Source organism: Hipposideros armiger, unplaced genomic scaffold, assembly GCF_001890085.2.
Source record: "Hipposideros armiger isolate ML-2016 unplaced genomic scaffold, ASM189008v1 scaffold_920, whole genome shotgun sequence".
NCBI lineage: Eukaryota > Metazoa > Chordata > Mammalia > Chiroptera > Hipposideridae > Hipposideros > Hipposideros armiger.
The window spans coordinates 192,542-218,768 of NW_017732270.1; the positions used below are offsets into that span (position 1 = coordinate 192,542).

Here is a 26,227-nt window from a genome sequence, read left to right on the forward strand (position 1 = left end):
CAATGCTGTTTCCCTCCCCCAATTCCCCAATAAAATCTTAAAAAAAAAATATTCTGAAGGATCTCAGATCTTGGGCTTGAAATATTTACATACATATTCCTTGTGTTAATGAAATGTTAACAACTTCCTACACCACATATTTTCAGAACTGGGGAGAAAAGGGACAGAAACTGCCATGCTCAGTGGAAATTTTCATGCAAGCTTAGAAAGTAGGTAGTATTTGTCCTTGTTTACAGATCAGCAGCTTCTTAAGGCTCAGAGGTTAAGTGACTTGTCCAAAATCCCACAGCTCCTAAGTAGCAGTGTCAAAATTCAAGCCACATCTGTCTGATTCCCATTATGAGCACTTCGGCAAGGCCTTTTTGAAGGCGGCTCCTTTGAGTTTCGTTTTTCAAATATTCCTCTCATGTGAGGGAACTTTTAGGAAAATCAGTTGTGCTTTCTGAGCCTCTCATACAGAAAATATTATCATTACTGATTCCAGAAGAAGAAATATTAGTCAGGTTTAAGAGATAGTATCTTAAAGGCTGAAGGTATCACAGGTTGTCATAGTTTGTGGAGGATGTCACACGACAAGCAAAGTGCAACAAACCCTGTTTCCATACAAGCTGTCAGGTGCAGGAGCTATTTATATTTATTTCTATTTATCCTCCTCCTCAATTAATAATAACTAAGTTATTATCATTATTATTCATTTAGAACAGTCACAGACCAAGGGAGTAGGGTAAGACCAGGGTAAATGGAAATCTCAGTTTTCTGATGTTTATTTACAAAGAATGGTGGAGTCCCTGTTTTGAGGGTTGAGGTAAAGAAAAGAATAAGGCTCTAAGAAAAGCCAGAAATAGAAATGAAGTCAGGGCGACAAACTATTTTCCTTTTCATCCTCTAAAGCACATCCATACACATATGAGGTGTGATCAACAAATACAGTGAATGTTTAAATAAAAAAAATTTATTACAGTCAAAGACACATTGTCATTAATCCCCCTCAAAATACTCCCACTCACTTCGAACACACTTATCCCATTGTTCTTGCCACTTTCTGAAGTAGTGCTGGAAGTCCTCTTTCCTGAGTGCCTTTAGGTGCTCTGTTGTAGCTGCCTCCATGTTCTGAATCAATTCAAAATACTTACCTTTCATAGTCATTTGACTTTGGGGAAGAGCCAGAAGTCGCTTGGTGCCAGATCCGGTGAATAAGGTGGATGAGGACACACTGTAATGTTTTTTATTTGACAGAAATTCCCATACCAGAAGTGATGTGTGACACAGAGCATTGTCATGATGGAGGATGAAACCATTTGCTCATTTCATGTTAATGCATTGTGATCCATAATTTATGGCACACTTTAAAACACACCTTTTCTCAACAGTAGCTCACATTGACCGACTGCACCAAACAAGTTGAAACTTGTCACACACTGTTACTAAGGTTCAACGCACCGCTTCCCATATTGAAGATCCCTGTCTTTCTGTTGGATGGCACTTGGCAGCAGTATTCACCGTATTTTGTGATCGCAACAAAAAGGCTCCATGTCACACATTGCTTCTGGTATGGCAATTAAAAACATTATAGTGTGTCCTCAGCCACCTAATTCACCAGATCTGGCACTGTGTGACTTCTGGCTCTTCCTCAAAGTCAAAATGGTTCAGGACATCGAGACAGCCATGATAGTGCAACTAAAGACACTCAGGAAAGAGGGCTTCCAGAACTGCTTCAGAAAGTGGCAAGAACGATGGGATAAGTGTGTTCGAAGTAAGGGGGAGTACTTTGAGGGGGATTAATGGCAATGTGTCTTTGACTGTAATAAATTTTTAAAAATGTAAACATTTACCATATTGTCTGATGACAACTCGTATACAAACTCTGTGCACTATTGGGTACATCCCTCTTCACCAAAGAAAATAACCCAAAAGCTTGGTTACAATAACAGATTCCTGGCCACCAAGTTTCACTGTTTGGAGCAACCTATAATTTCCTCTCCTTTGAGAATAAACCCCAGAACATCTCATGATTTACAGAGTCCCAGAACACTTGCAAGGAACATGCACATCTCTGGTCTTTAAAAATATTTTTAAATTGAGATACACTTTACACACAATGAAAAGCATAAATTTAAGTTTACATTTCAATGTCTTGAAAAATGCACACAGTGTTATCCATACCTCAATCAAGAAATAGAACACTGTCTTTTAAAATTTATGGTAGCATACAATCTAGGACCATTGGACAAGTCTATTAAAAACAGGAAAGAAGGCCATATCCAGGGAAATAAAACTTTAGGCACTTGACATACCTATGTAAGATACTTCTGCCAGGAGAGAAGTAGGGAAAAACAAGCTAGAATGCTGATTTTTCTAAGCTAGCTTCTTGTGACTTTATTCATGCTTCCTTCAAATTGGTGAGCGTTGCTTTGCATTACACTTTTATATAACACTCCTAGGAACATGTGACAATTAAAGAAAGGCATGACCACCTTTTCTCTTCATTGTTACTTGGCTCTTGATTTTATAATACTATTAACATGATACTACAAAGCTCTTGGTTGCAGCTGGCTAATTAGTCTTATTCATATTGAAAAAGGATTATAATCCCATCTTAAACTTTGCACAGTGCAGCTCAGTGTTTTTTACGTAGACAGTTGTCAACCATAATGTTATAATTATACCATTTTCTCAGCAGCATCACCCACACAATATAATTACAGTCAAAGCTAAGACTATGTTTACAGTGCACTAAAGAGGATGGAATTGTTTCATTTTAAGTGATTCATTTACCTCCTCTGTTGGTAAAAGAAATGCATGGTAATGGAAGAGTTATGGTCTTAATATGCTTCTCTGAACAACAATTTCAGATACCAATACGCCAAAGAAGAAAATAAACCCCCAAAACCCCAATATGAAAAAGTATGGGAGACATGATTCCAAGTCTGCTCACCACAATGATTCTTAATTTTAAAATCTAGGATGGGCAAGGGAATGGAGACTAGCATGCTGATGGCCACGGTGGGGTCTCAGCGATGTACTCCCTTGATTTGCCTTGCTGCAAGGCTTCCACAAGCACCTCAAATCAGTTTGCAGGATTAACATGTCAATACTTTCGATCTAGGCTCTTAGCCTATAGGATATGAGGTGTGATCAAACAATAAGGTGAATGTTTAAATAAAAAAAATTATTACAGTAAAAGACACATTGCCCTTAATCCTCCTCAAAATACTCCCCCTGGTTTCAAACACACTTATCCCATCATTTTTGCCACTTTCTGAAGCAGTTCTGGAAGTCTTCTTTCATATCTTTCTTTAGTTGTGCTGTTATGGCTGCCTCGATGTCCTAAATCTATTCAAAACATTTACCTTTCATGGTCATTTTGACTTTGGGGAAGAGCCAGAAGTCACACAGTACCAGATCCAGTGAATAAGGTGGATAAGGACACACTGTAATGGTTTTATTTGACAAAAAAATGACGTATACCAGAAGTGATGTGTGACACAGAGCAGGTCATGATGGAGCATGATTTATAGCACACTTTAAAACACACCTTTTCTCAACCATAGCTTACATCCAAATGACTGCACCAAACAAGTTGAAACTTGTCACACACTGTTACTAAGGTTCTACACGCTGCTTCCCATATTGAAGATCCCTGCCTTTCTGTTGGATGGCACTCAGCAGCAGCATTCACTGTATTTTGTGATCACAACAGAAAGGCTCCATGTCACATATCGCTTCTGGTACAGAAATTTCTGTCAAATAAAAACATTACGGTGTGTCCTCATCCCCCTTATTCACCCGATCTGGCACCGTGTGACTGCTGGCTCTTCCTCAAAGTCAAAATGACCATGAATGGTAAACGTTTTGAATCAATTCAACAAATGGAGGCAGCCATGACAGTGCAACCAAAGACACTCAAGAAAGAGGACTTCCAGAACTGCTTCAGAACATGGCAAGAATGATGGATAAGTGAGTTCAAGGCGAGGGGGAGTATTTTGAGGGGCATTAACAGCAATGTATCTTTGAATGTAATAATTTTAAAAAAAAATTTAAACAGTTACCATACTGTTTGATCACACCTCGTAATGACTCCTCCAAGCACAGAGAACTTCCATTCAGCAAGACCATTCATTCCTTTAAGACATCATTCATATCCATTATGGGCCAGTTCTAGGTGCCAAGTACACAGCAAGGAATAAAGCAGAAATCCCTGTTCTCATGGAACTGAACTCTAATGTATTTTAGACCTATCTTTTGTTTATTTACCTGAGTGAATAAAAAGAAAAGCTTTTACTTTTACTATGAGTGATATAGACTCATCCATGCCCAAACCTCCCCCAGTCAGCTGTAGGCTGAAAGTCGCCATTTTTCTTAATATACGGGCATGAACCTTGCCTGGCAAAGAGAGGAATGGGGAATGAATGGAACATGCTGGGGTTACATATGGGGTTCCTTCGTAGGAGAGAGCACCCGCCAGCTCTGTGACCTTGACAGAGGCAGCGATCACATGCTTCATTTCCAGTGCATCTCTCATTTGCTTGCCCAAAAGCCCCTGGTTTAAAATAGTTCATAAAACCTTGACATTCTTTGACTTGTCCTGTTCCATGAAACCTTAGTTACAGGAAGAATAGAAGAAAACATGTGGAAAGCCATAAAGGTTGACTTGGTGGGAAGGCATGTCTACATGTAGGTCTCGTGGTTTCACTTTAGGAATTATTTCTCAATTATGGGGTTTTTTTTTCTTTTTCTTTTATGAGAATGCCAAGTGATGAACCAATTTGATAGTTTTTAGGCCAACAAATGGATGCATATGGTGCAAATGATTCCTCTCCTTGGTTCTGGAACATCCAAGAACTGGGCCTCGGGCTCCTAGAAATCAGTGAGCAACACTAAGGGAACTGTAGTCTCTGAAATAAAATTCTGTTATTTTTGGTTATCACTTAAATTTCCTCTTATTTATGTGAGCTTGAGTGACTATGCTACCTGCACCGCTCTCAGCCTCTAAGCCCCTGCCCTGGGACAGTGGGGCAGAGGTGAGTGGGGAGAAAGCAGGCCACGTGACACGGACAAGGGAAGTGGTGGTCATGTTTCAAATGCTCTCCATAGGCTTGTAAATGGCAACCTTTCAGGAGCAAATAGCTAGAAAGCAGAAATAAGAAAATGGCTCCATTAAGAAAATTGCAACTAATTGGTTCTCTTATTTTCTCTCCTTCTTTTTGGTTTGTGACTTAATCCAAAGCCTATTTGTTGGTTATCTTTCCTTGTTTCTTGTTTTTGGAGTGGTGAGAGGCTAACCTAAGGGGGCAGAATGTAATGGTCATATTCTCTTGGAACCTCTACTGGGCCACAGCAGTGTTTACTATAATGTGACTTCAGTTCTAGGAAATTGCTTACACCAACATTAGACCTAAGCAGAGCTTACGTGCCAGCAAATATCATCATGGTAGATAATAGCAGCAGTGAAACCTGCAGCTCGAATATGACCTAGAGCCATAACCTAAAGTTCTAGCCAAGTCATTTACTTTTCCTTGCCACATAAAAACAAGGATGTCTTTCAACATTAACCCTTCAGGACCACACACTTCAGTACAACTCATTCAATCTCTAGTTAGCCAGAACTCAATTATTTTTTGTTTTTGCCCATGGCAATTCTCTAACTAGGTGTTCATAGGCGGGCCTTTCCCACTTTTTAGAGATAGAACTTTTGTCACTAGTAAGGCTAGTTTCATGGGTTCCACTGGGAATGTGAATTGTCTTTACTTGAGGGCAGGGATTGAGACTGTCTCTTCATGAGTTATTATTTTATTTTTATTATGGATTTTGCAAATATACACAAAAATAGAGAGAATGATTTAAAGAACCACTACATGTTCTTCATCTAGCTTCAACAATTATCAACATTTGACCATCCTGTTTTGTGTACTTGTCCTATTTAAAAAAAAAATCACCTTCTTTCAACCATAACTACCTACATATGTATCTCTAAAAGCTAAGAACTCTCTCAGTTTTTGAAAATAGTACCAATATCACTCCTAACAAATTAATAATGATCCCTCCATATCAAATGCTTGATCTGTGCTCGAATTACCAAAAATATCTCAAAAAAATGTCTGTTGACAATTTGTTTGAAACAGAATATAAACTAGGCCCCCACAATGTCTCTTAAGTCTGTTCAACTCCATGACTTTTCTTCTCCTTTTTAATCAATTTTTTTTTTGGTTGAAGATAATTTCCTTTAGCTTATTGCATTCTTAAAGGGTCATTTAAAATGTTCCTCTATCCCTGTTATTTCCTATAACTGGCCGTAATGCCTAGAGACTTAATATGATTTGTTTCAACTCTCATGGAAAGAATCCATCATGGGTGGTGCTATGAACTCCTGTATCAGGGACATAATATTGTATGGTGATAAGATTCATCTGGGTTCGAAATGTTGTCAGCCTGATACACCCAGAATAGAGTACACCAAAATATTTTATTTTGCCTAAATCTATTATGTCATTAGGGGTTCTAAAGTGGTGATTTCTCTAATCCTACCATTTCGCCTGCATTTATTAGCTAGAATATGTCTATATAAAGAAAGACAACAAAAAGCAACTTTCCTTCACCAACTATTCAATTATCTTGAAATGCACTTTATACAAAAATTCAAGGTAATTGCTTGATTATTGCCCTTAATGTATCAATTTTTAGAATAATGAGTAGATGCCCTAGTAACCTCCAAAGGAGACCATTTTTAAAAAAGTGTCATTATGAATTTACTGATGAATCATGTTTTGATACCCTTTTTAAGGGACTGGAATTATAAGAATAGAAATAATAAAGTCGTTTCTCCATTTTCAGCTACTCTGGGCTGTTTTCAGAGAAAAAGCACATTGTGTAATTATCTTGGATACCTTTCCCTTTCTAGCCCTTTTTATCCTATCACTCTAATATTTTACCAGGTTGCCTCTATAAAAATGGCTGAAGTCAAGACTACAGACTAGATGGCATCTAAAATTCCATGCACATATGTAAATCCTCTAAGGATCCCCCTGTGGATATTTAGTGAAGGATTTACTCATACTCAGGGAGGGATCATTACAAGCATCCACAGTCTAAATGTTTGAACACGGTGGTAGACTCATATGCTAGACCCAGGCTGTGCCTACGTCACTGAGCGTAGCTGCAGAAGTGACATAATCACTAGCAGCCTGTGTTCCTTTGAACACTAGTGGCTACTGAGACAGTAATAGGTAATCCCCTGAAAAGAAATCTCCTAGCCCACTATATTCCGGAAGTTCTATGGTTCTTTTCTTTCTCTTGCATATTCATAATGCACCCAAACGTATTAGACTCTGAGTGGTTCTGCAATAAGGAAGGCTGTTTAACTTTGCATGTTCCAGCATTTCCCAAACACTGGAGAAATGGTGGGTTAATATGATAAGGGCAGAGTTCTTTGCAGGAGTGTGCAAAGAATCATTTGTGGAGGGGATTTAAAAGAACTACATATGTGTGGTGGGTTAAATTGTATCTCCCAAAGATACGTCTCAGCCCTAACCCCTGGTACCTCTGAATGTGACCTTAGCTGGAAAAAGAAAGGTCTTTGCAGATGTGATTAAGTTAAGGACCTCGAGATGAGATTATCCTGGATTAAAATTCTAAATTCAATGATGGGTATCCTGAGAAGAGGCAGAATAGGAGAACAGACGCAGAGACACAGAGGGAAGGCCATGTGAAGATGGAGATAGAGGTTGGAGTGTTCCATCTACAAACCGAGGAACACCAAGGATTGCCAGAAGTTTCTAGAAGCTAGAAGAGAAATATAAAACAGATTCTCTTTCAGAGCCAGTAGAGAGAATGAACACTGATGACACCTTGACTTTGGACTTCTGGGCTCCATAACTGTGAGAGAATAAATTTCTGTTGTTTTAAGCCACCTGGTTTAGGGTAATTTGTTATAGCAGCTCTAGGAAACTAAGACAATATGTCTGAGTCTCAATCCATGGAGACTGAGTCAATAGATCTGAAGTAGATGCCTGGCATTTGTATTTATCGAAAATGTCCACAGATGATTCTGACAGGCATACCTACCAAGAACCACCACTTTAGGACCTTGGGGTTCAAGGGTGGTCACCTGCTTATACTGATATCCTATTAGGATTTTAGGCTCTTGCTGTGGTCTGGATGCACCAATGAAGCCTCCTGTTCTTTATCTCCAGGTTTTGAGTTTTCAGAGAAAGTAGTCACAAAGAAAATATTTTTGGGTCACCCCTTAAGAGGTACTTTGGAACGAGTTAGTCATTACAGGAGGTGATGGTCAAGGCTGTGAGCGTAGGAGAACCTACGGGCTCAAAGGGGAGAGAGGGAAACCAGCTTCTGTCCAAGTCCTCAGACAGCTCTCACCTGAGGGGAATTCTCATTCTGCAGAAGCTGAGCTTCCTTTCTTTTGGTAAGTTGAGAAATCTTGGTCTCCTATGACTTCTAATCCTTCTAATTCAGATCCAATCCTTCTGGATTCATTTTCCTTCTGTGCATCAGCTGCCTGAGAAGGCTGCTTCTTTTTTTCATCCCCAGAGTCTACTCACCTGAAAACATTTTCTTCCTTTTCCTAATTGCCCCCCTTTTAGCAGCCAACCTTCCCTTGGGGTACCTCTCTCTCCCAGGCTTTGGTTTCTCCAAAAGGAGTGGGGGATGTCTCTCTAGTCCTGTCAATACCTGGTGACTCACAAGTAAGGCACAGGGTCTTATAAAGACCTCAGCAAGGAGAGGTTTGCAAGGCAGGAAGGAGTTGCCACTCTGGTTTCCCGATTTGACAGCTTCTCACAGTGAGGCTGACTATGGTTAACCAAGACTGTTCAGTCAAAAACTAAATTTTAGGGAAGATACTGAAGAAAAATTTCACAATGTTGCTCTAGCTGGATCCCTTGCCCGGGAAAGGCAGTGTATTTAGAGTGCAGTGGGGTGGGAAATACAGGGAAGGGGTAGTGGGGCAGGATGAAATGGTGTAGGACTCATCACACATCCTTATGTATCATGGAGCTCCCGACCCAGCTCTCAGTTCATCCGCAGCGTGAGTCTCACCGGCTCTCACAGCCTAGCCTGGGCATTGAAACACTAGTTAAGATAATATTTGTTGCTGCTGTTAAACTTGATCTGAAAAGCCTTTTGAAACAAAAACATATTTTAAGTTAGGGACTCCAGGGGTGTATAAATCTATACATATGAAAGAATCCTTCCAATAAAAGAGTACATGATTATAGCCAAATAATTCATCCAGGCAGTAAATGTTCTAAAAGCTCAGAGAAAAAGGATTGGCATTGAGTGTAGTTCAGCAGGGGGTAAAGATGCCCTTTGGAAGTGTAGAAAAAGTTTGTTTTGATGGCATACCTTTTAATTCTGTGTATAGCCTTCTTCCTTCTATGCCTAAGGACAGTCTTTTTAAGGGGAAAGAGGAAGGAAAGGGAACAACATTCCACTAGGTGCCAAGCACTGTGATAAACATTTTGCCTAATCCTGCCTACGGGCAGGCCTGAGGCGAGCCTGCGAAGCAATTAAGCCAGCCTGTAGGCTGCCCTACCTCTCGCCCACCACCCCTTCCGAGGGGTTTCTGTTTTTCTCACCTGATGCCCGTGCATCATCCTCTGGCATGTGGAGAGTGGCAGGCCTCTCAGTTCCTCCTTCAATGTCCCCTGTGCTCCCACCCCTAAAGAGGCAGCCTAACACACAGGCCACACTGAGGAGCCGATGGCAGAACACGAAAGCAGGCTTCTCAAGTGAGGGTCTTTCGAGCTACAAAATTAAGTTTTGTACTTTTTGTAGTTAAATGACAATTAAAAGACATTATCTATAACATTAAGAAATTCGTTTTTTAAAGCTATTTTTTCTCAACCTGGGTTGTACAGACATTCCCTGGAGGGTGTGAGAATTTTATTTTCTTGAAAAATATACTACTCAACTCTGAGATATACTATACTAGATCCAGCATCCTTTCTACCCCAGAAAACATAAATAAACTTAAACAGGAGATAAGCTTTGGGAAGTGGGGTGAAGAGGTAGGTAGCGTGCTTCCAGTGACCAAGGCTACTACCACTGTTTTAGTTGCAGTAATAGTAGCAGCAGCAGCAAAAATAATAAACTATTTAACATTTATTCCACACCTACTCTGTGCAAGGAATTTTTCTATGTACTTCTCTGGTCCTTACAATGACTCTTTGAGGTAAATGTTGATATCTTCATTAATAGATGGATAAATTGAAGCTCATGGCACATTGGCACTATGCTGTGTGCATACATATGACAATTCATGTCTCCAGCTCCCAAACTCCAAAGTCCTCATCACACAGCCTGTATCACTACCTGAAACCAATACCAGAGTTTGCCACAACCACTCACGTCTGATAAGAACAAATGCCTCCAAGATTTTGGCAAGGCCTCTTGTCTGCTTTTCACCATGAGAAAGAAAATGGCAGAGGAGGAAATGCATCTAGGGCTCTCAGATTTGAAGAAACAATTATGTTACTCACCTGTGTTAGTCTTAGTCTTGGAGAGGAATGCCAAATTCACACACCATGAAATCTATGCTAATGGCTCTCCCTTCACTTCCCTTCCGCATTTGCTCTCAAGTAATTCATGGAACTGTATGACATTCATTTAAGAAATATTAAGCTCTCACTTTGTGTAAAACCCTGTTTAAGTTGTGAGAAAGAGAGCAGAGCATATAAAGATGAGGAGACTCAGTCGCTGCCCTCAAAAGAACTTACAATCTAGAAAGGAAGATATCATGTGTACACAAGGCACTTGAGTTCAGTGCAAACGATGTACAATTTCAAAAACTTTGGAAGTTCAGAAAAAGAAGAGCTTCGGTCACAGTAAGGATGCTACCCAGGTGTTTCTTCATTTCTCTGGGGTTTGCCTGGCAGGAGCTTCATGGTGGCAGGTGCACAAAAGCCATTATGTGCTGACAACACAAGCACAGATGGGCTCGCCTGCAAATATTTGCTTTCAAATTAATCCAAATTTGGGGTTTTAAAAGGTTAGGAGAAGAAAAAGAATTAAAGGCTGCTTTTTCCATGACACAGGAAAAATCAAAAGATAACCTGTAGCAGTAAAGACATACAAGCTACTCAAAAACACCTCGAGGATTCATGAAAGCCATTCATCTGAATTGTGACATCTATTATGATGTTGAGAGGTTTCAAGTTTATGAGTCTTCTACAACCCACAATTTCCTAACAGGAGAGTCTTCTGTCTTTATTCTTCAGCATGATTCAGTGGCAGCAGTTGAGGAAAGGTCTACAAACCTGCAAACTTAAGCTCCCCTCATACTGGAGCCGTGTGTTACACTGACTGTAACTCTTCATAAGATACTCATTATGTGATAATGATTATGCATCTCAGACAGTTTAGTTGCAAATTATTGCCCATTCCATCCATCACTAAGCATTTACAGATGCTCAACTTTCATTTGATGGAGCACCTTTAAAAAAAATAATAAAATGTACTTGTCCACACTGATTAGCAGATACTGTCAATCTTACTTTATAATATAGGAGTTTACTGTGAAGTAAATTTGTAAAGTGAATCCTGTATTCTTATTAATGTCAGTTACCAAACTGAAGATAATTTTCCACAGGAGACTAAATGACCACAACCAATAGAGACACGATGACTATTTCCATAAAATACCTTATTACACAAATAATCTTTTTTCTGCTTACAACAGGGGTTGGCTTGCTTTTTCTTTAAGGGCCAGACAGTAAATATTTTACTTGATATAGGCTTACAGACCTATAGCCTATGTTTCAGCCACTCGATTTTGCCATTGTAGGGTGGCAACAGTCAATCTGAAATAAATAGATATGGCTGTGTTGCAATAAAACTTCATTTACAAAAACTAGCATCTGGTCTGAGGACCACAGTTTACCAACCCCTGGCTTAAATAATTGTTGACCCGAAAAAAAAATTAGCTTATTTTGTATCATATATTGTGAATTACATGAAAATCAATTTCCTATAAATCTTATATTTTTAAAACCCTTTTGAAAGTTTTATAATCTCTTTTCTACATGATCTGTTCTTTATTTAGTAATTAATAACCTCTTGAGTTATTTTTGGCCGAATATTTGTTATCTCACATTGCATATATTTGCCGTAAGGCACACTATTACTTGAACTACTGCTTAATGGTATCTATGTTTGATTTCCATAAATCTTCTTATAAATGTGAAGTACAGTTTGCTTTCTCAGTATACAGATTAACTGGTATTCAAATTACATTGAATGTAATGAATTCAAGTTTTTTTTCCCCCTCAATGCGCAAGTGCACATTATCTGAAAAAACTGTTCACCAGGAGCTCGTAATGGATGAAGGCCTTTGTGGAACAACAGCGGCAGGAGTCCTCTCCTTAGAGAGGCTTCTGTGTGCAGAAGCCAGGGCTCTCGAGAACAGTGATTACAGCGTTGGTTTTGAAGCTGTAGAACTCAGCAACCAATCAGAGGGCTGCGGGCTAGAAGAGCTCAAAGGTCACAACCAACTTTGGGATGCTTTAACTTTCTAGAGTCACTAAAAAGTGTTCACCACCCACTGGGGTCAACTGGGGTGAAAGAATGTTTGTCTTGGATTTCATCCTTGAAAACTGTGTGTCATGCTTTGGAAGAGAAACCATACCAGGAACTGGTATAGACAGCACACACAGGCCCCCTGGAATTTTTAGGCACACGCTTAATCATCCTGCTCAGGCTTAAAAAAAAAAAAAAAGTACTTACTTCTAAGATCAAGGCTCCTAAAGGCCTATGCCCACAGATTTCTAACTGTTTTCTTATTGTTTGGGCTCCAGAAGAAACAGAAGGACTGGATATATGTTTACAACCAGAAAGCACCAGCGGGTACATGAGGAGGCTGACCTTGGGCTGTATGCTCATTCTCCGTTCCAGAGGTTTCACTAACACTGGCCTAAGCGTAAGCACAGAGAACAGGTCTCTTGTAAACTAAGTGGTGGCTATCTACTTAACTCTGACTGTGGCTCAGCAAATTGCTGGGAGTTGAAGTAGGATAAAAAAGTTAAGACCTAATATTTATCTTACAAGGAATTCTTATCTCTCAACAATTACATGTGACAGCAGGGCAGTGCATATTAAAGCACTAATACTGGGAAACTTGGCAGGCATTATCTGGATATTTCAGGCTGGAAAAAAGTCACTGCCAAGTCCATATTTTGAGATAACTGGATATTGTTGTTGGAATTATCAATAATATGCATTATCTACACTTGACTTTGCAAGCATGGCACAGACGGGTATCTTCTGTACTCTCTTGGTGGTCTGTTGAGAGACTCAGGAACGCTATCTTCTCTGCACTTCCATTTTTTCTTGTAGAAAGTGCATAATACTACCTGCCTTCCTCCTACTTCAGAGAAGCAAGGAAGAGGAATAAATAGTACCTGCAGGGTACTTGGCATTTTCTATAGATTAGTGCTGTATGTGAGTCAGGAAGGGCTACCACTAGTTAGGGTGCAAGAAAGAGCCAACATAAACACTGTTTCCTTAAAATGGATCACAAGAATCTGTGTTTACTTACCGAATCTTTGGCTAAGCTGTTTATAAACAGGAGACTGTCAAGAATTCAATGTCAGCTTCAATGTCAGAACCCAATGTCAGTGCTGCTCTCTAATTCATGTCGAAGCTCAAGTTTTTTGTAATAAATACTGCACATCCTCTTTAAGATACCATCCCGGCAAAGACACACTTCTCTTATTTTGTGCTTATTTTAGCTATATTGTCAGCTAATAAGCCCTTAAGGTTGAAAATATCTTATGAAAAAGAGTGCTTAAAGCTGAGAGGGTTATTTGGGTCTTAAGGGAGCAGTGATGGGTCACAGGCTAGAGGGGGGCTACTAGTCGCTTGGCAGCTGAAGTGATACCACAGTGATGACACAGAGATGTCCTGTGACAAACCCCAAGGCTAGCCCATGCATGACACTAGTTCCATGACCTGAAGTTAAGATTCAGTGGAAAGCTTTTGGGAAAGGCTGTTAAGTATTTATAGTAATGGACAAGAGAAATTTCTCCTCCTGTATATCTTTATCCCTCTTCCTTCACAAAGGACAATGGAAGGGCATGAAGGTACTTACTCTGTGGTAGTTAAAGAGTGATTAAAATGTTGGGGAGGGGTAGCCGGTTAGCTCTGGTGATTGGAGCGCAGACTCATAACACCAAGTTTGCTGGTTCAGTCCCCACGTGGGCCAAGGAGCTGGGCCCTCCACAACTAGATTGAAGACAACTACTTGACTTGGAGCTGATGGATACTGGAAAAATGCCCTAAACAACTAGATTGAAACAACTACTTGACTTGGACCTGATGGGTCCTGGAAAAGCACACTATTCCCCAATTAAATCTCTTAAGAAAAAAAAAAATGTCGGGAAAAACCTGGCTTTTTTTTTTTTTTTTGCATTTTTTGATGTGTATGTAAAATCCAACGACTATTCATTAAGCACTTGGCCAGGTACTTACCAGGTACTGAAGGATACAAGGATATATAAGACACAGCCCCTATCCTTAAATATAGCACAGTCTATTATAAAGAGGGGATAGAAAACACACAAAAGTCTCCATTAAGTTGAAACAAATGACATAAAGATATTAAGGTCCAAAATAGAGTCAAGAATGGGAAACTTCATATTCAATTCTAACACTTGTTGGAATAAAATAAGAGCCATGAGTGAATACAATAAACACCACAGGGCCCAATGCTATTCTAATTACTTTAGATACATATTAATACTCGTAATTCTCAAAACAACTTTATGAGGTAGGTACTATTAGCATCTCTATTTTAGAGATAAAAAAGCAAATCAGGTCAGAATCAAGGTACAGAGAGGTTATGAAACTCAGGTAAGATCATGAGAGAAGTACGTAGTAGAACTGGCATATAAACCAAAGCTGTCTTGCTCCAGAGGCTGAGTTCTTCAAGTACTGTGTTATACACACTCTCTCCTTCAGAGGGAGAAAGAAAGGGTTGCAGAGATTCCAAGTTGGAAGTATGCATGCATTCTCTTGGGTAAACTGGGAAAAGCTTTGTGGATAAAATGATATTTAAAATATGCCTTACAGACAAAATCCATGAAGAATTTTTCCTGACTGGGTGTCAAGAATAGGGAATTTTTGGTAAAGGAGTCATTATGAATGGATATAACGAAGCAAGAATGCAGAGAATATAAACATGGGTCTCCATAGCACACAAAAGAGATAAGGCTAGAAAAGCACATAGGATCCCTGTTGTGGACTTTCTGGAATGCCAGGGAAATGAGTTTATTCATAATTTAGAAAACACTGGGAAGCTACTGAAGTTGATCAGGCAGAAGAATCACTGGATCAGAGGTAGGCGGGAAGAATGAACGTGGAAACAGAGTAGAATGGCTTGGAAGAGGGAAAAATAGGAGGTAGGGAATTAAAATTAGGAAGCTAGGAAAACAGTTCAGCTAATAACGTACAACAGGGACCTGAACAAGCAAGATGACTGTTACAATATTAAATTTTTTGTCTCATAAAAATGTTTTTTATTGAAAAGTAGCTCACAGTTGTGAAAGAAGGTGGTTGTGAACTTACAAAAATTTAAGCACTTCAGTTGCTGTGCCTATCTAATATGATCTTTTTTGGAATCCTTTCAAAACTTAACTGACCTCAGTCATTGCTGTTTATGTTAGAATGTCTGTTTTCATAAAATCTTGCACTAATTTATGCTCCAAATGCCAGTCATTGAAACATCAATATTTTTCTCCAGCTGGACATTCATTTTATTTTGAGGTGGAAATGCCGTTGATCACAACATTTATACTTTCATAGTGATACACAATAAATTCAGTGAAAGGGAATGACTTTAAAAAATGACAGAAAAAAATCCCCCTCAGAAAGATGTGCAGTCATCTAAAACTTTGTCTCTATATATGTTTAATAAGTCATATAGTTAGCCCAAATGATCATCAAATCCTCTGCCAATAATCAACTATGACAGAGAAATAAAATTATTGAGAAATAAATAAGTAAAATGACAGAAAAATAAAATAAAAACACAAAGAACACGGAACCCCAGCACCCTGAGGTGGCTGCCTTCTTCAGGAATACTAAAAATGTTTGCTTTTCTCTAGAAGATTCTAACCATCCTTATCACTCTCCTCAGCAACAAAAAGCAGCTTTCTTTGTGATAAGTTTGTACCGTTACTTCTTCTTTTTTAAAATCTTTATTAAATTTAGTGGGGTCACAATGTTAGTTAAATTATATAGGTTTCAGGTGTACAATTCTGTAATACACCATCTATATATCACATTTTGTGCTCACCACCCAGAGTCAGTTCTCCTTCCATCACCAGACACTTGACTCTCTCTACCCTCTTCTATTAGCCCTGTCCACCCCTTACCCTCGAGAAACCACTAAACTGTGTCTGTGTCTACGATTCTTTGTTTGTCTTGCTTGTTTGTTGCTTTCAGTTTAATATCCCACATATGAGTGAAGTCATATGGTTCTTGACTTTTTCTGTCTGACTTATTTTGCTTAGCATGATATCTCAAGATCGATCCATGTTGTCCCAAATGGTACTATTTCATCTTTAAAGTGTAACAAAGATCTCTCTATCTCTTTAAACTGCAAACTCCCTTAAGATCCTTATTCTGAATGTGTGTTTTTGCTTATATTTATGCTTTTGCATAGGTGAAGTATTCTGCTACCCATGTGTGTGGGCTGAAAAGTCCTGATAGGACTTTTAAAAATAGCTCTTTCTGTCCAGAAAATATTTCCTAAGAATGTACTCTGTGATACAGTGGCCATGTACACAGTGACACAGTGAGGTCATGTAAGCACTAGGGTCTGTTGCATCCCAATGAAGTGCTCAAATGATAAAGGCAGCCATGTGTCTAAGCCTGTGCACTGATACTGAAATATCGACTGACATGGGTTACCTTAGCCAATCAGTCCTGAGACAGAGGGCGGTAACATTTGATAAGGATAGGATTCTTCCTTGTGTGGGGAGGTCAGGTCAGTGTCTGTGTGATATACCATGGATGAAGGATAATTAGCTAGAATTTGTGTTTATCACAAAGACAGAAAATTAACATATGGCAAATGAGTGGCAGGAATTTCTTCAACACATCCGCCATACCCATAGCTTGTGGTTCAACAAGGCTCAATGCTTAGGCTCCTCAGACCCCATGCCTTGACAAAGGAAATGGCTTGGGGAAATCATACTTCCACTTTGGGGGAAACTGAAGGGCAGTGTATTTATTATGTGTGTGTGTTGGGAGAGTTCCAATGTTTTAGCATTAGTAAAACATTTTCATTGATTCCTTCTCATTTCCTTACAGAAAGTAACAATAAGTCACATTGTCTGCTGAGTGAAGAATTTGGAATACACTAGCTGGGATAACCCAAACATAACCAAATAGCCCCTCTTTTCAACCCCTCACACTAATTAGGAAGCACATTCATTTGTTAGATGCCCTAAAACAGGAGGGCTGTAAAGAGTTTGTGGTCTGGCACGACAGACAAGTGGATGACATTAGTTAAAAAACAGCACCAGCCATGCCTTGGAGTCACATCCAAGGAAATGATGTTCACATCTCATACTAGAAATTTACTCTGTAATTTAGTCATAAAAATCCAGTTATGGTTTTATGACACCAGAATTACTGATGAAACAGCAATGGGTTAAACTCAGTTAGGCACAATGTTTTCCCTTCCTTTATTGTATAATGTGAACTCCAGCATATACTTCAACTGATGAAAAAAATCCATCCCTAGAATTTAATTAAAGGTACCTACTAGGTGATCAGGACTTTTTAGGTCATGTGAGGACTGCAGAAACAGCATAAAATGTGGGCTTTGCCTTAAAGTTCAACATAATTCATTAATTTGTGCAATCTCACCCAACTCATTGATTTCTGTGCATGCTACTAATATATACACTAAAATGTCGTGAGGTTTTAAATGTTGCCATGGAGCAACAAAGTTCCACGGAAGCAGAGAGGCAGGACAAGTCTTCAGGCCTAAAGGATTTGGAGACACTTCCCCACAGAGCTGATGTTTGAGTTCAGTCTTGGGGAGGAAGAGGAATTTGTCAGAGGACAAGAAAGGGATGTGCAAAGCCATTTTAAGGAAAAGAGATAGCTCGCATGAAGGCAGACTTCTAGAGCATAAGGTTTTTTGGTTGACGAGACAAGTTTAACTGTCAATGTGATTGTTAAGTAAAGAAATACCTCAAAATAATAATGATGATACAATACAGGATTTGTAAAAGGAGGCAGGTTCCTGAATTTAATAAACTAACTATTTATTGGCCCACAATAAATCATTTCATCTTTTTTCTCCTTCTCATTAACTTGGCCTTACTTAACCTCTAAGGATAAGCAAATAAGAGAAGTAAAGTAGTAGTTTTGCTGAGAAGTTGAAAAAAAAATTCTGAAAAAAAATCTTTGTGTTTGCCTGTGCAATTTCAATCAGTCATTCATCCAGTTACTGTGGCCCAAATAAAATGGAGAAAGGACAGTAGCTTGAATTATAGTAAAGCATGGATAGTATCACTGAAGGCAGAAAATATGCTAAAATTCTTACTTGTCCCTAGGTCTGGATTAACTGTTTGTAGATCCTGGGATGCTCTGCCAAGGATAGCTGGTGTGTCTGGAACAGAAAGAGAAAAAAACAAACAAACCCATGAGTCATTCTGTAAAAATGGTCTGATGTGACTCTGTTACAACCTCACTTTTAGATGACAAAAGGTAACTTGGTCCAACCTCACAACAATTCCCTATCTCTTTTTCTTTCTTTCTTTTTAAAATTAAAATTGAACTTACCCTCTAAAAAAGAACTCAGAAATATCAGAGCAAATGGAAACCTTCTGGTCTGAGTCACCTCTGGTCTCATGCCTAGACACAGTCAGGAACAACGAAAAAATGTCTTCCTATCTCATTTGAGTCCAAACTTGAGTCTTGCTTGTGAAAATAAAGAAGAACATAAATTCTTTCTTTAAATAAGTTCCTTCAAAAAACTTTATTCTTAGAAATAAACATGTGAGCAATCCTGGGAGTAGGGAAGGAATGGGGGGAAGTGAAAAGTTGGACAAGAGAGACACAGAACTTTATGATGTGAGATGGGCAATGAGTCATCTATTATAAAAGTTGTAATTTTATTGATACTAGGATTAGGTTGCACTAAAAACAGGAGAAATGGAAAACGATCAGTGTAGTTGTCACTGAACTCTTGAATTGGGTTGCTGTGCAAGCATCTGAGTTCCAAAAGTATGCCACTCTTATCTGGGCTTGGTGGGGAAGGGGGTTTCTCCAGGATTTCCCACATCAGATCATATGATCTAAGGGTTATTCTTGGAAAGACAACGTGGTCCAGGCCCACAACAACACTAAGCATTACCTCACAGCCATGAAACGACTGCTGCTTTTGGTCCTCAATAGAAACTCACGGTCATAATACCAAGAAATCGTTCTCTAATATTTGAAGAAGAGAAAATGAAGATGCATGGGCAGTGCCATCTCCCTGAATTTCAGAGTTGGAAGAATCCTGTCCACTTGCCCTGATCCACCCCCCCACCCCCCACCGCAGAAACAAAGCAAATGACCACATTAATCCAACTTCTGCCCAAGTCCAACTTTCTTCCCCAGAAATAATCACTGCTATTTGTTTGATGGGTGTCCTTCAAACCTTTTTTCTTTGTTTACATACGTACATACATTATATGTATGTGTACATAAACAAAGATATATTTTTCTACAGATTGCTATTTTCATTTAATAATTTGTCTTAAAGGCCTTTCCATAGCAAGGTCTATTTCATTCTTTGCTGCATGGTATGAATATATGTATAGAGTGTGAGAATTGATTCCCTGGAAACACAGCAGCCTCAACTCCTTCAATCTGTCAATGACAATAAATAAAAGTCACTGTTCACTGGAGAGCAGCTTGTGAGTCACTATGTAAAAAAAAAAAAAATCGACATAACCTTCATCGCCAGCCATTTTATTTCTAAGTGTCTTTTCTAGACATATATTTGCAAATCATTGTAAAGACACATTCAAGGATATTCAATGCCTCGATCCACGTTTCACTATGCTTTTTTACCACCCCTCCCACCTAGCTACATGGTAGGAAGCAGCCACGGTCTGAAGTTCATAATACAGGGCCTAACAGATGAAGTTAATATCGTCTTGTTAAACACTACAGAATTCTAACCCTTGCAAGTTGTTTTCAGTCTGGGCACATCAGTGAGGGTATTTTTTTCCCAAGTAAAGTTAAGCTTTGTGGGCTTTGGTGGATTAGTATTTTAAACTCTATTAGTTCTGAAAGTGTTTCTTTTTATTCTCTCTCTAAAATTTACTATTAGCTTCATCTGTAGAAGCTCATTTAGTCCCAAATGCAATAACAAATTATGACAAAAAGCTAATAAACTACACATTGATTTTAATGTGAAAGGAAAATTGTATTTTATGACAATCTCTTCAAGTCTACTCACTGCCTTGATATCCTGTCTTCAGTATTCCCATTATCTAGAACCTGTCACCCATCCCAATTCCTTACTAAAACCAGAGAACATTGTTTTCTTACCCCTTGCCCTAAGTTGGACACTAAAACATAAAATATTTTTGGTCAAGGTTTGGCACGTTTCTATAACTTCCAACCGTGAATGGCCTGTATTACTGACAACTATGTATGCGTTGAGAAAGTTTCGATAGCTCTCCAAGGAAGAGGAAAATTAAGCCAATCATGGCATGGCACACAATCAACTTATGTTATTTTGGTCAAAATTATCTAGCAAGTTTGTCTCGATTTTCAGCTTGAAACTGAGAAAACGAATGGACATCAGTTTCCAGGCTCAGAGCAGCAGTACGGTTGACAAATTTCTCCAGAATGATGACTGAAATGGAATGTGGGGGTCAGTTATGAGGCCCCTAGGGAGTGCACAGAGCCAAACCCGAGACCTGGAAACGCTTGGGGAGCGCTGGCCGCTCTTTGCTGCTCACAGATCGGGGTTTTGCTTTCCTTGCAGACAGACGTCTGGTGCTTTCCTGTTTCTGGTGTCAATGTTTGGTAACACTTTCATGAAGCAAAAATTCTCACTCAGCTGACACCCTCCACAATATGCGATGAATCAAGACATAAAAGGAGCAAATGACATCTTGGGGAAGAACCACAGATTCACGCCAGCACTGAGGGTGCTGGTTACAAAAGTAAAGCATAAGAAACAAAATGGTGCCACCTTAGCAAATGGTGGTGTCACGCTCAGTTGTCAATTTTAATTAGTGTCAGCACTGACCTTAATCGTCAGGAAATGCTGAGCAGTGAGGGGAAAACACATAAAGGGTGACAATAAGCAAAGAACCACTATTCTAATATATTTATAGAGGGGGTTTGTAAATGCTGGCGTTATGTTAATAAAATGAGTTAGCCACAGCCCCTGGCCTGAGTGAGCCCACAATTTCTGGGTAGGGATCTATAAGGGAAAAAGTGGCCCAGCGAGGGAGTGGCCCTGTACAAGTCTGGACAAGCTTCCTGGGGAAGGTGATTCCTTGAGATGGGTGCTCAACTTGAGATAAATAGGCAATGAAGAGGAAGAGAAAGGGAAGTTGGTGCCAAGGGAACCGCTGAACAAAGTAAGACAGCCTGGGTATGTACAGAGCTTTTATCTGTCGCGAGTGGGAGGACAGCTGATCCTGGATGTGTTGAGTGGAGAAGTCAAGGGCACACTGGGGATGGTCTTTCCAAAGAACTTAATTTTCACCCTGTGAACACAAGAACAACTGGTTTGCAGTGCCCTGAGGGCTCCTCATGTTGGACTTGCCCAAGAAAAGGGATCCGAGGCTGGAATTAACTGCACTCTAACTTTCTCCAATCATATACTCAGCTTCCCAACTATGGCACATAGCTGGACCTTGGTTTCTCTGCCTGTAAAATGGGGACAGTGACAGTATCTGCATGTAACATTTAAATGAGTTAGCACATGCATGATACTAAATTTACAATATAATCAGTGCTTAGTAAATGTTAGAAGCTCTTATAATTGTTATTATTACTGTCACTGTTATTACTGCTAGCCTCTTTTCCCACAGAGAACCTGACAGTATTTTTACACCAGACTTTGTGCACTCAGGGCTTTGCACATATGAGGATGGGATACTGTCCTAAACCCAGCACAACCCCCACTATTAGGCCCACCCGTGCAGGCTCCATGTAGGCAGTGGGACTCCAGGGAAGTGATACCTCTCATATATATATAACAGGGTGCTTCACCAGAAAGCAAGCAAGTGACCCAGACCGCTCCCCTATGCTCCAGAAAATCACATGGAACTGCAGGCCCAGGAAAATGCACCACGTTCCTCATTACCAGAAAAAGGAACCCAATATCCACACAAAACTTCTTGCAGAAGAAAACAGAATTGTAAGGATGAAAACTTTTCAGCTGATAACAATACTACTGCACATAGAAAAACAATTGCAATGCAAAGGGAAACTGTCACGTAGCTTTACCACATGGAGTAAATATAATCAAACAAAGGGGTAGGGGATGGAGATCTACTTGGGTCAGAGAGTTGGCCTCGGACTAAAGGCAGTCAATTCCAGTGCCTGAAAGTCAGTGAGTCCTCTATGACATCAGTAAGGGAGCTAGAGTGGGAGGACCAGTGTTCTGGCAAGTATAAGTACTGCAACTGACCAGTTGTGCAACAATGGCATTTAGGACCAGCCCCGAACGGATGATGCAAACACGATTACCTGCACAAGGTACTGCATGTGGCAATGACTTTCCATAAGGACAGGGCCTCGCATGGCATCTGCCATAAAATAAGCACTGGTTGATGTCAGCTATTATCGCTATTAGCCTACTGTCATGATAATGATGGTTATGATCATGACTGTCATGATATCTCTATTTCAAGACTTCCTCTGATTGTGATCATCGTTTTGCTGCATACACATATATCTAATCATTACGTTATACACATAAACTCAGACAATGTTTTATGTCTGTTTTATCTCAATAAAGCTGGGGGAAAAATACAAAGACTTCTTCTAAGCGGTTTTCCTTTCTCCTCAGGCAGGTTATCTGTCCTCCACCCAGCAGCCTCAGGATTGCTCCGCCAGCCCCTGCCATCACTGGCCTGCACCCTGGCACACATAGTGAGTTCTGTGGGGTGGGCGCTGCTGCTTTTAGCTTTGTAATGTCTGTCAGGTGCACAGGGCACCTAGTGGAATAATAGAGTTTGCGAAAAAAAATGAGGCAGATGAAGATGAATTTCAAATGCTGTAAACGTTGGCGTTGGGGTTAAAAGGGAATCAAATAAAAATAGTTTCTTCTCAGCAATTTGTGTCTCTCCTTGGCTATTGCAAGTTTGCTTGACTATGTTTCCTATCTTTTTGAAGTCTGTTTATCTTTGACCGTATTCCAGAAACGTTCCCTGCTCGGATTTCAACCTCTAAAGCTCCTTCCAGGTCCAACTTTGTCTTCCTGTCCTTCCTTTCTGTTAAACTATGATTACCATCCCTGAAGAGTATTCAGTTTAAAGCACTTATCTGCCTCCAACCTTCCTCTGCAATAAGGCTTGGGTTCAAGCTCGCTGTCTGGTCACCTTAATGCCATGGTCTGCACCATCCTATTGCCTTTGAAGGGGCTGGTTGATGGCAAAGTCAGAAAATGTGTGTGACGTGTGTTTATCTTACATTTATTGTGTGCTTCCGATGCACCAGGTACCATGCTAAGCACGTTTTATGGGTTTTCCCATTTTATCCCCACAAAAACACTCTGAAGTGGGTGTTTTTTCTAGGTACATTTTATAGCTGAGGGATCCGAGGCTCAGACAAGCTAACTCACTTTTCTAAGGCTACTTAGCCATTACATGGCAGAGGCCAAATCTGAACTGCAGTCAGGTTCTGACTCCATCCCACCCTCCTGATTCCCACACTTGCCTGACCATCAAGGTCTACTGTGGCATTTGTCACACATACAGATTACAAGGTCCTATCCCAGATCTACAGATCTGAACTCCGTGGCCTTGGTCAATCTGTGTGCGGGCAAGGGCCGGGGAAGCTGTAAGCTGACCTTGCCATCCCATCCCCTACCGAGCGACTCTTATGACAAGACACAGTGGGGGAGGGAGAGAACTCTTCACTGTATTCCGCTGTCTTGCTCAGTCAGAGTCACTGTGAGACTACAGGGTTCCACTTCCAGGGCTTCCCCACTATGTGCCCACAGCTGGTGCTCATTAGGAGGCACTCACAGGAGACGGGCTGACTTATTTGAATGCTGCAGACTTTCTGGAAAGTTTCATGGATGGGGACAGGCTGCTGAGGCTTTGCACAGAAATACCCTTTGGGGTCAATTCACGAGGACCCAGGTAAGCTCATGACAGCCTGGCAGCCGGGTCTCCTCTGTTTGCTCCCTCATCTAGTGATGTTAGCCTGCAATCGTCATGGCTACCCTATGGCACACCCAGTCCCAGGCCCAAGAGCAGGGACAATTCTAAGCTGGAATTTCCTTTCTTTTGTGACTCATTGTATTGAATTCCCAGCCAGTTTCTCCTGAACTAAAGTGTATTATCTTGTATACATTATGACTCTTGGCAGCTCTAAAGAAGCCTGTCTAATCTGAACGGGAAATCTTTGGGCCTTCCAAACAGATAGCATCACCTCTCCAGATCTTCATGACAGAGTGTGCTTCTTCTATACTTCAACAGTAAATCACAGGGCACGTTACGTGAGATCACTTAAACCAACAAACAAAAGGGAACCATAAAATAATGCTGGTGATTCCAAACACCTTTTAATGCTAACCAACCTCCCCCCTCCCCCCCAAAAAACCCCCACAACAATGACAAAAAAACAAAAACAAAAAACTGCTTTGCAAACAATATACAGAAATTTTGGAAGAGAAACCAGCGTCAAGAAAAGAAGCACACACTGAAAGAAATCTGCAGTGGCAATATTTTGTTGTAAATGTATTTTGGGAGCAGCTGGGCCTCATGGTAAGAAGAGTCAATGTGTAGGAAGCAATCACCTTTTCTCACAGGTCTACCTCGGGCTCAGCAGAACAAACGTGAAAGTTTCCTAATAACTTGAAGCTCCACATATTCCTTCCTTGTCTGGCAGTGCTCTCTTTGGTGAGTTAAAAGAAAAACAAACAAAAAAATCCTCCTGACACAAGCTTATGCACGTACTGAGGACATCTGCTTGCAATTAAAGACTGATACCTGGGCCTGGCTTTGCAAATGTAGCCCTTTGGGTGATAAGGCCAGTGAAAGGTGCAGTGACTTAAAAAGAACACATTGATGGTGGACTTTATTTTATTTTTTAAGGATACTGAAAGGAGCAGCTAATATGAATGCTGGGTCTCAGCTGGCCTGCATCTTCCTTTGGCAAAACTTCCCAGCAATAACTCCAGCTTTCCCTCCAGTTGCTAGAAGAACAGTGAAAACACTGCCCAGCGCACTGCCCCGAAAGCTGCCTTTCATCATGGAGAATGGCAGAGGTGCCAACAGTAGGCAACGGGCAGTAAGCCGGCCCTGTATGCAAGGTGACGGCAGGGGCACAGACAAATCAGAGCCATGATAAGAGTAGCAACCAGAATCACAGTTGGAACTGGGCTAAGATCAAATCTATTATAGATAGGCCAGACAGGGGCATAGGACTAAGACCAGAAGGATAGACAAAGAGGGTATCAAGAGGGTCAGACTGAGGGTCTCTGCCCTTATAATGCTGTCTTAGATGTTTTTAATACCTTTGGATTCACTCATTAAAACAAGAGGCAGGCTGATTTAATAGTCCAAAGCTCTGATGGTGACTCATAGATGTTGCGCTGGAGTTGTCACCTCTTCCCAACTCTGTGTTTGGTGATATCACATTATTGACTTAAAATCAGCCACAGTGGGAATATTTACACCATAAAAGCTGGCAAATAAATGCTACAAATCAAGACTCTCTGCCATCTAGGCCTGTGAAAATTCCACCTACCTTTCAAGATCATTTTGAATGTCTTCTCCTACATGAAGTAGTTTTTATTTTCTCCCAGTTGAAATATATCTCTCCATCCTTGGTGCTTTCACAACACTTTTTTTTTTTTAAATGCTTGGACCATCGCATTTATTATTCTCTGCCTAGTATCTTAGTCATCTGACTTGCCCAATAGTTGATAAACTTGAAGTCTGAAGATAAGGACCATGTCTCATGCTCCTTTTGATCCACCACAGCATTAACATAGATCCTTAAATATAATGAA

The 26,227-nt window shown here is 40.1% G+C and overlaps 1 protein-coding gene across 5 annotated transcripts in view; it reads right to left on the bottom strand.

The window, feature by feature from the left end:
- GHR (growth hormone receptor) overlaps nt 1-26,227 on the bottom strand; it is a 234,468-nt gene that overhangs the window by 48,041 nt on the left and 160,200 nt on the right. For 4 of the 5 annotated variants that reach the window (XM_019630525.1, XM_019630528.1, XM_019630529.1 and 1 more), the window contains exon 3: nt 18,569-18,634. The exons of the other annotated variant lie outside the window; for it this stretch is intronic. In XM_019630525.1, the coding sequence (XP_019486070.1) occupies nt 18,569-18,634 (66 nt within the window). The remainder of the gene's footprint in view (nt 1-18,568; nt 18,635-26,227) is intronic. 5 annotated transcript variants of the gene reach the window in all.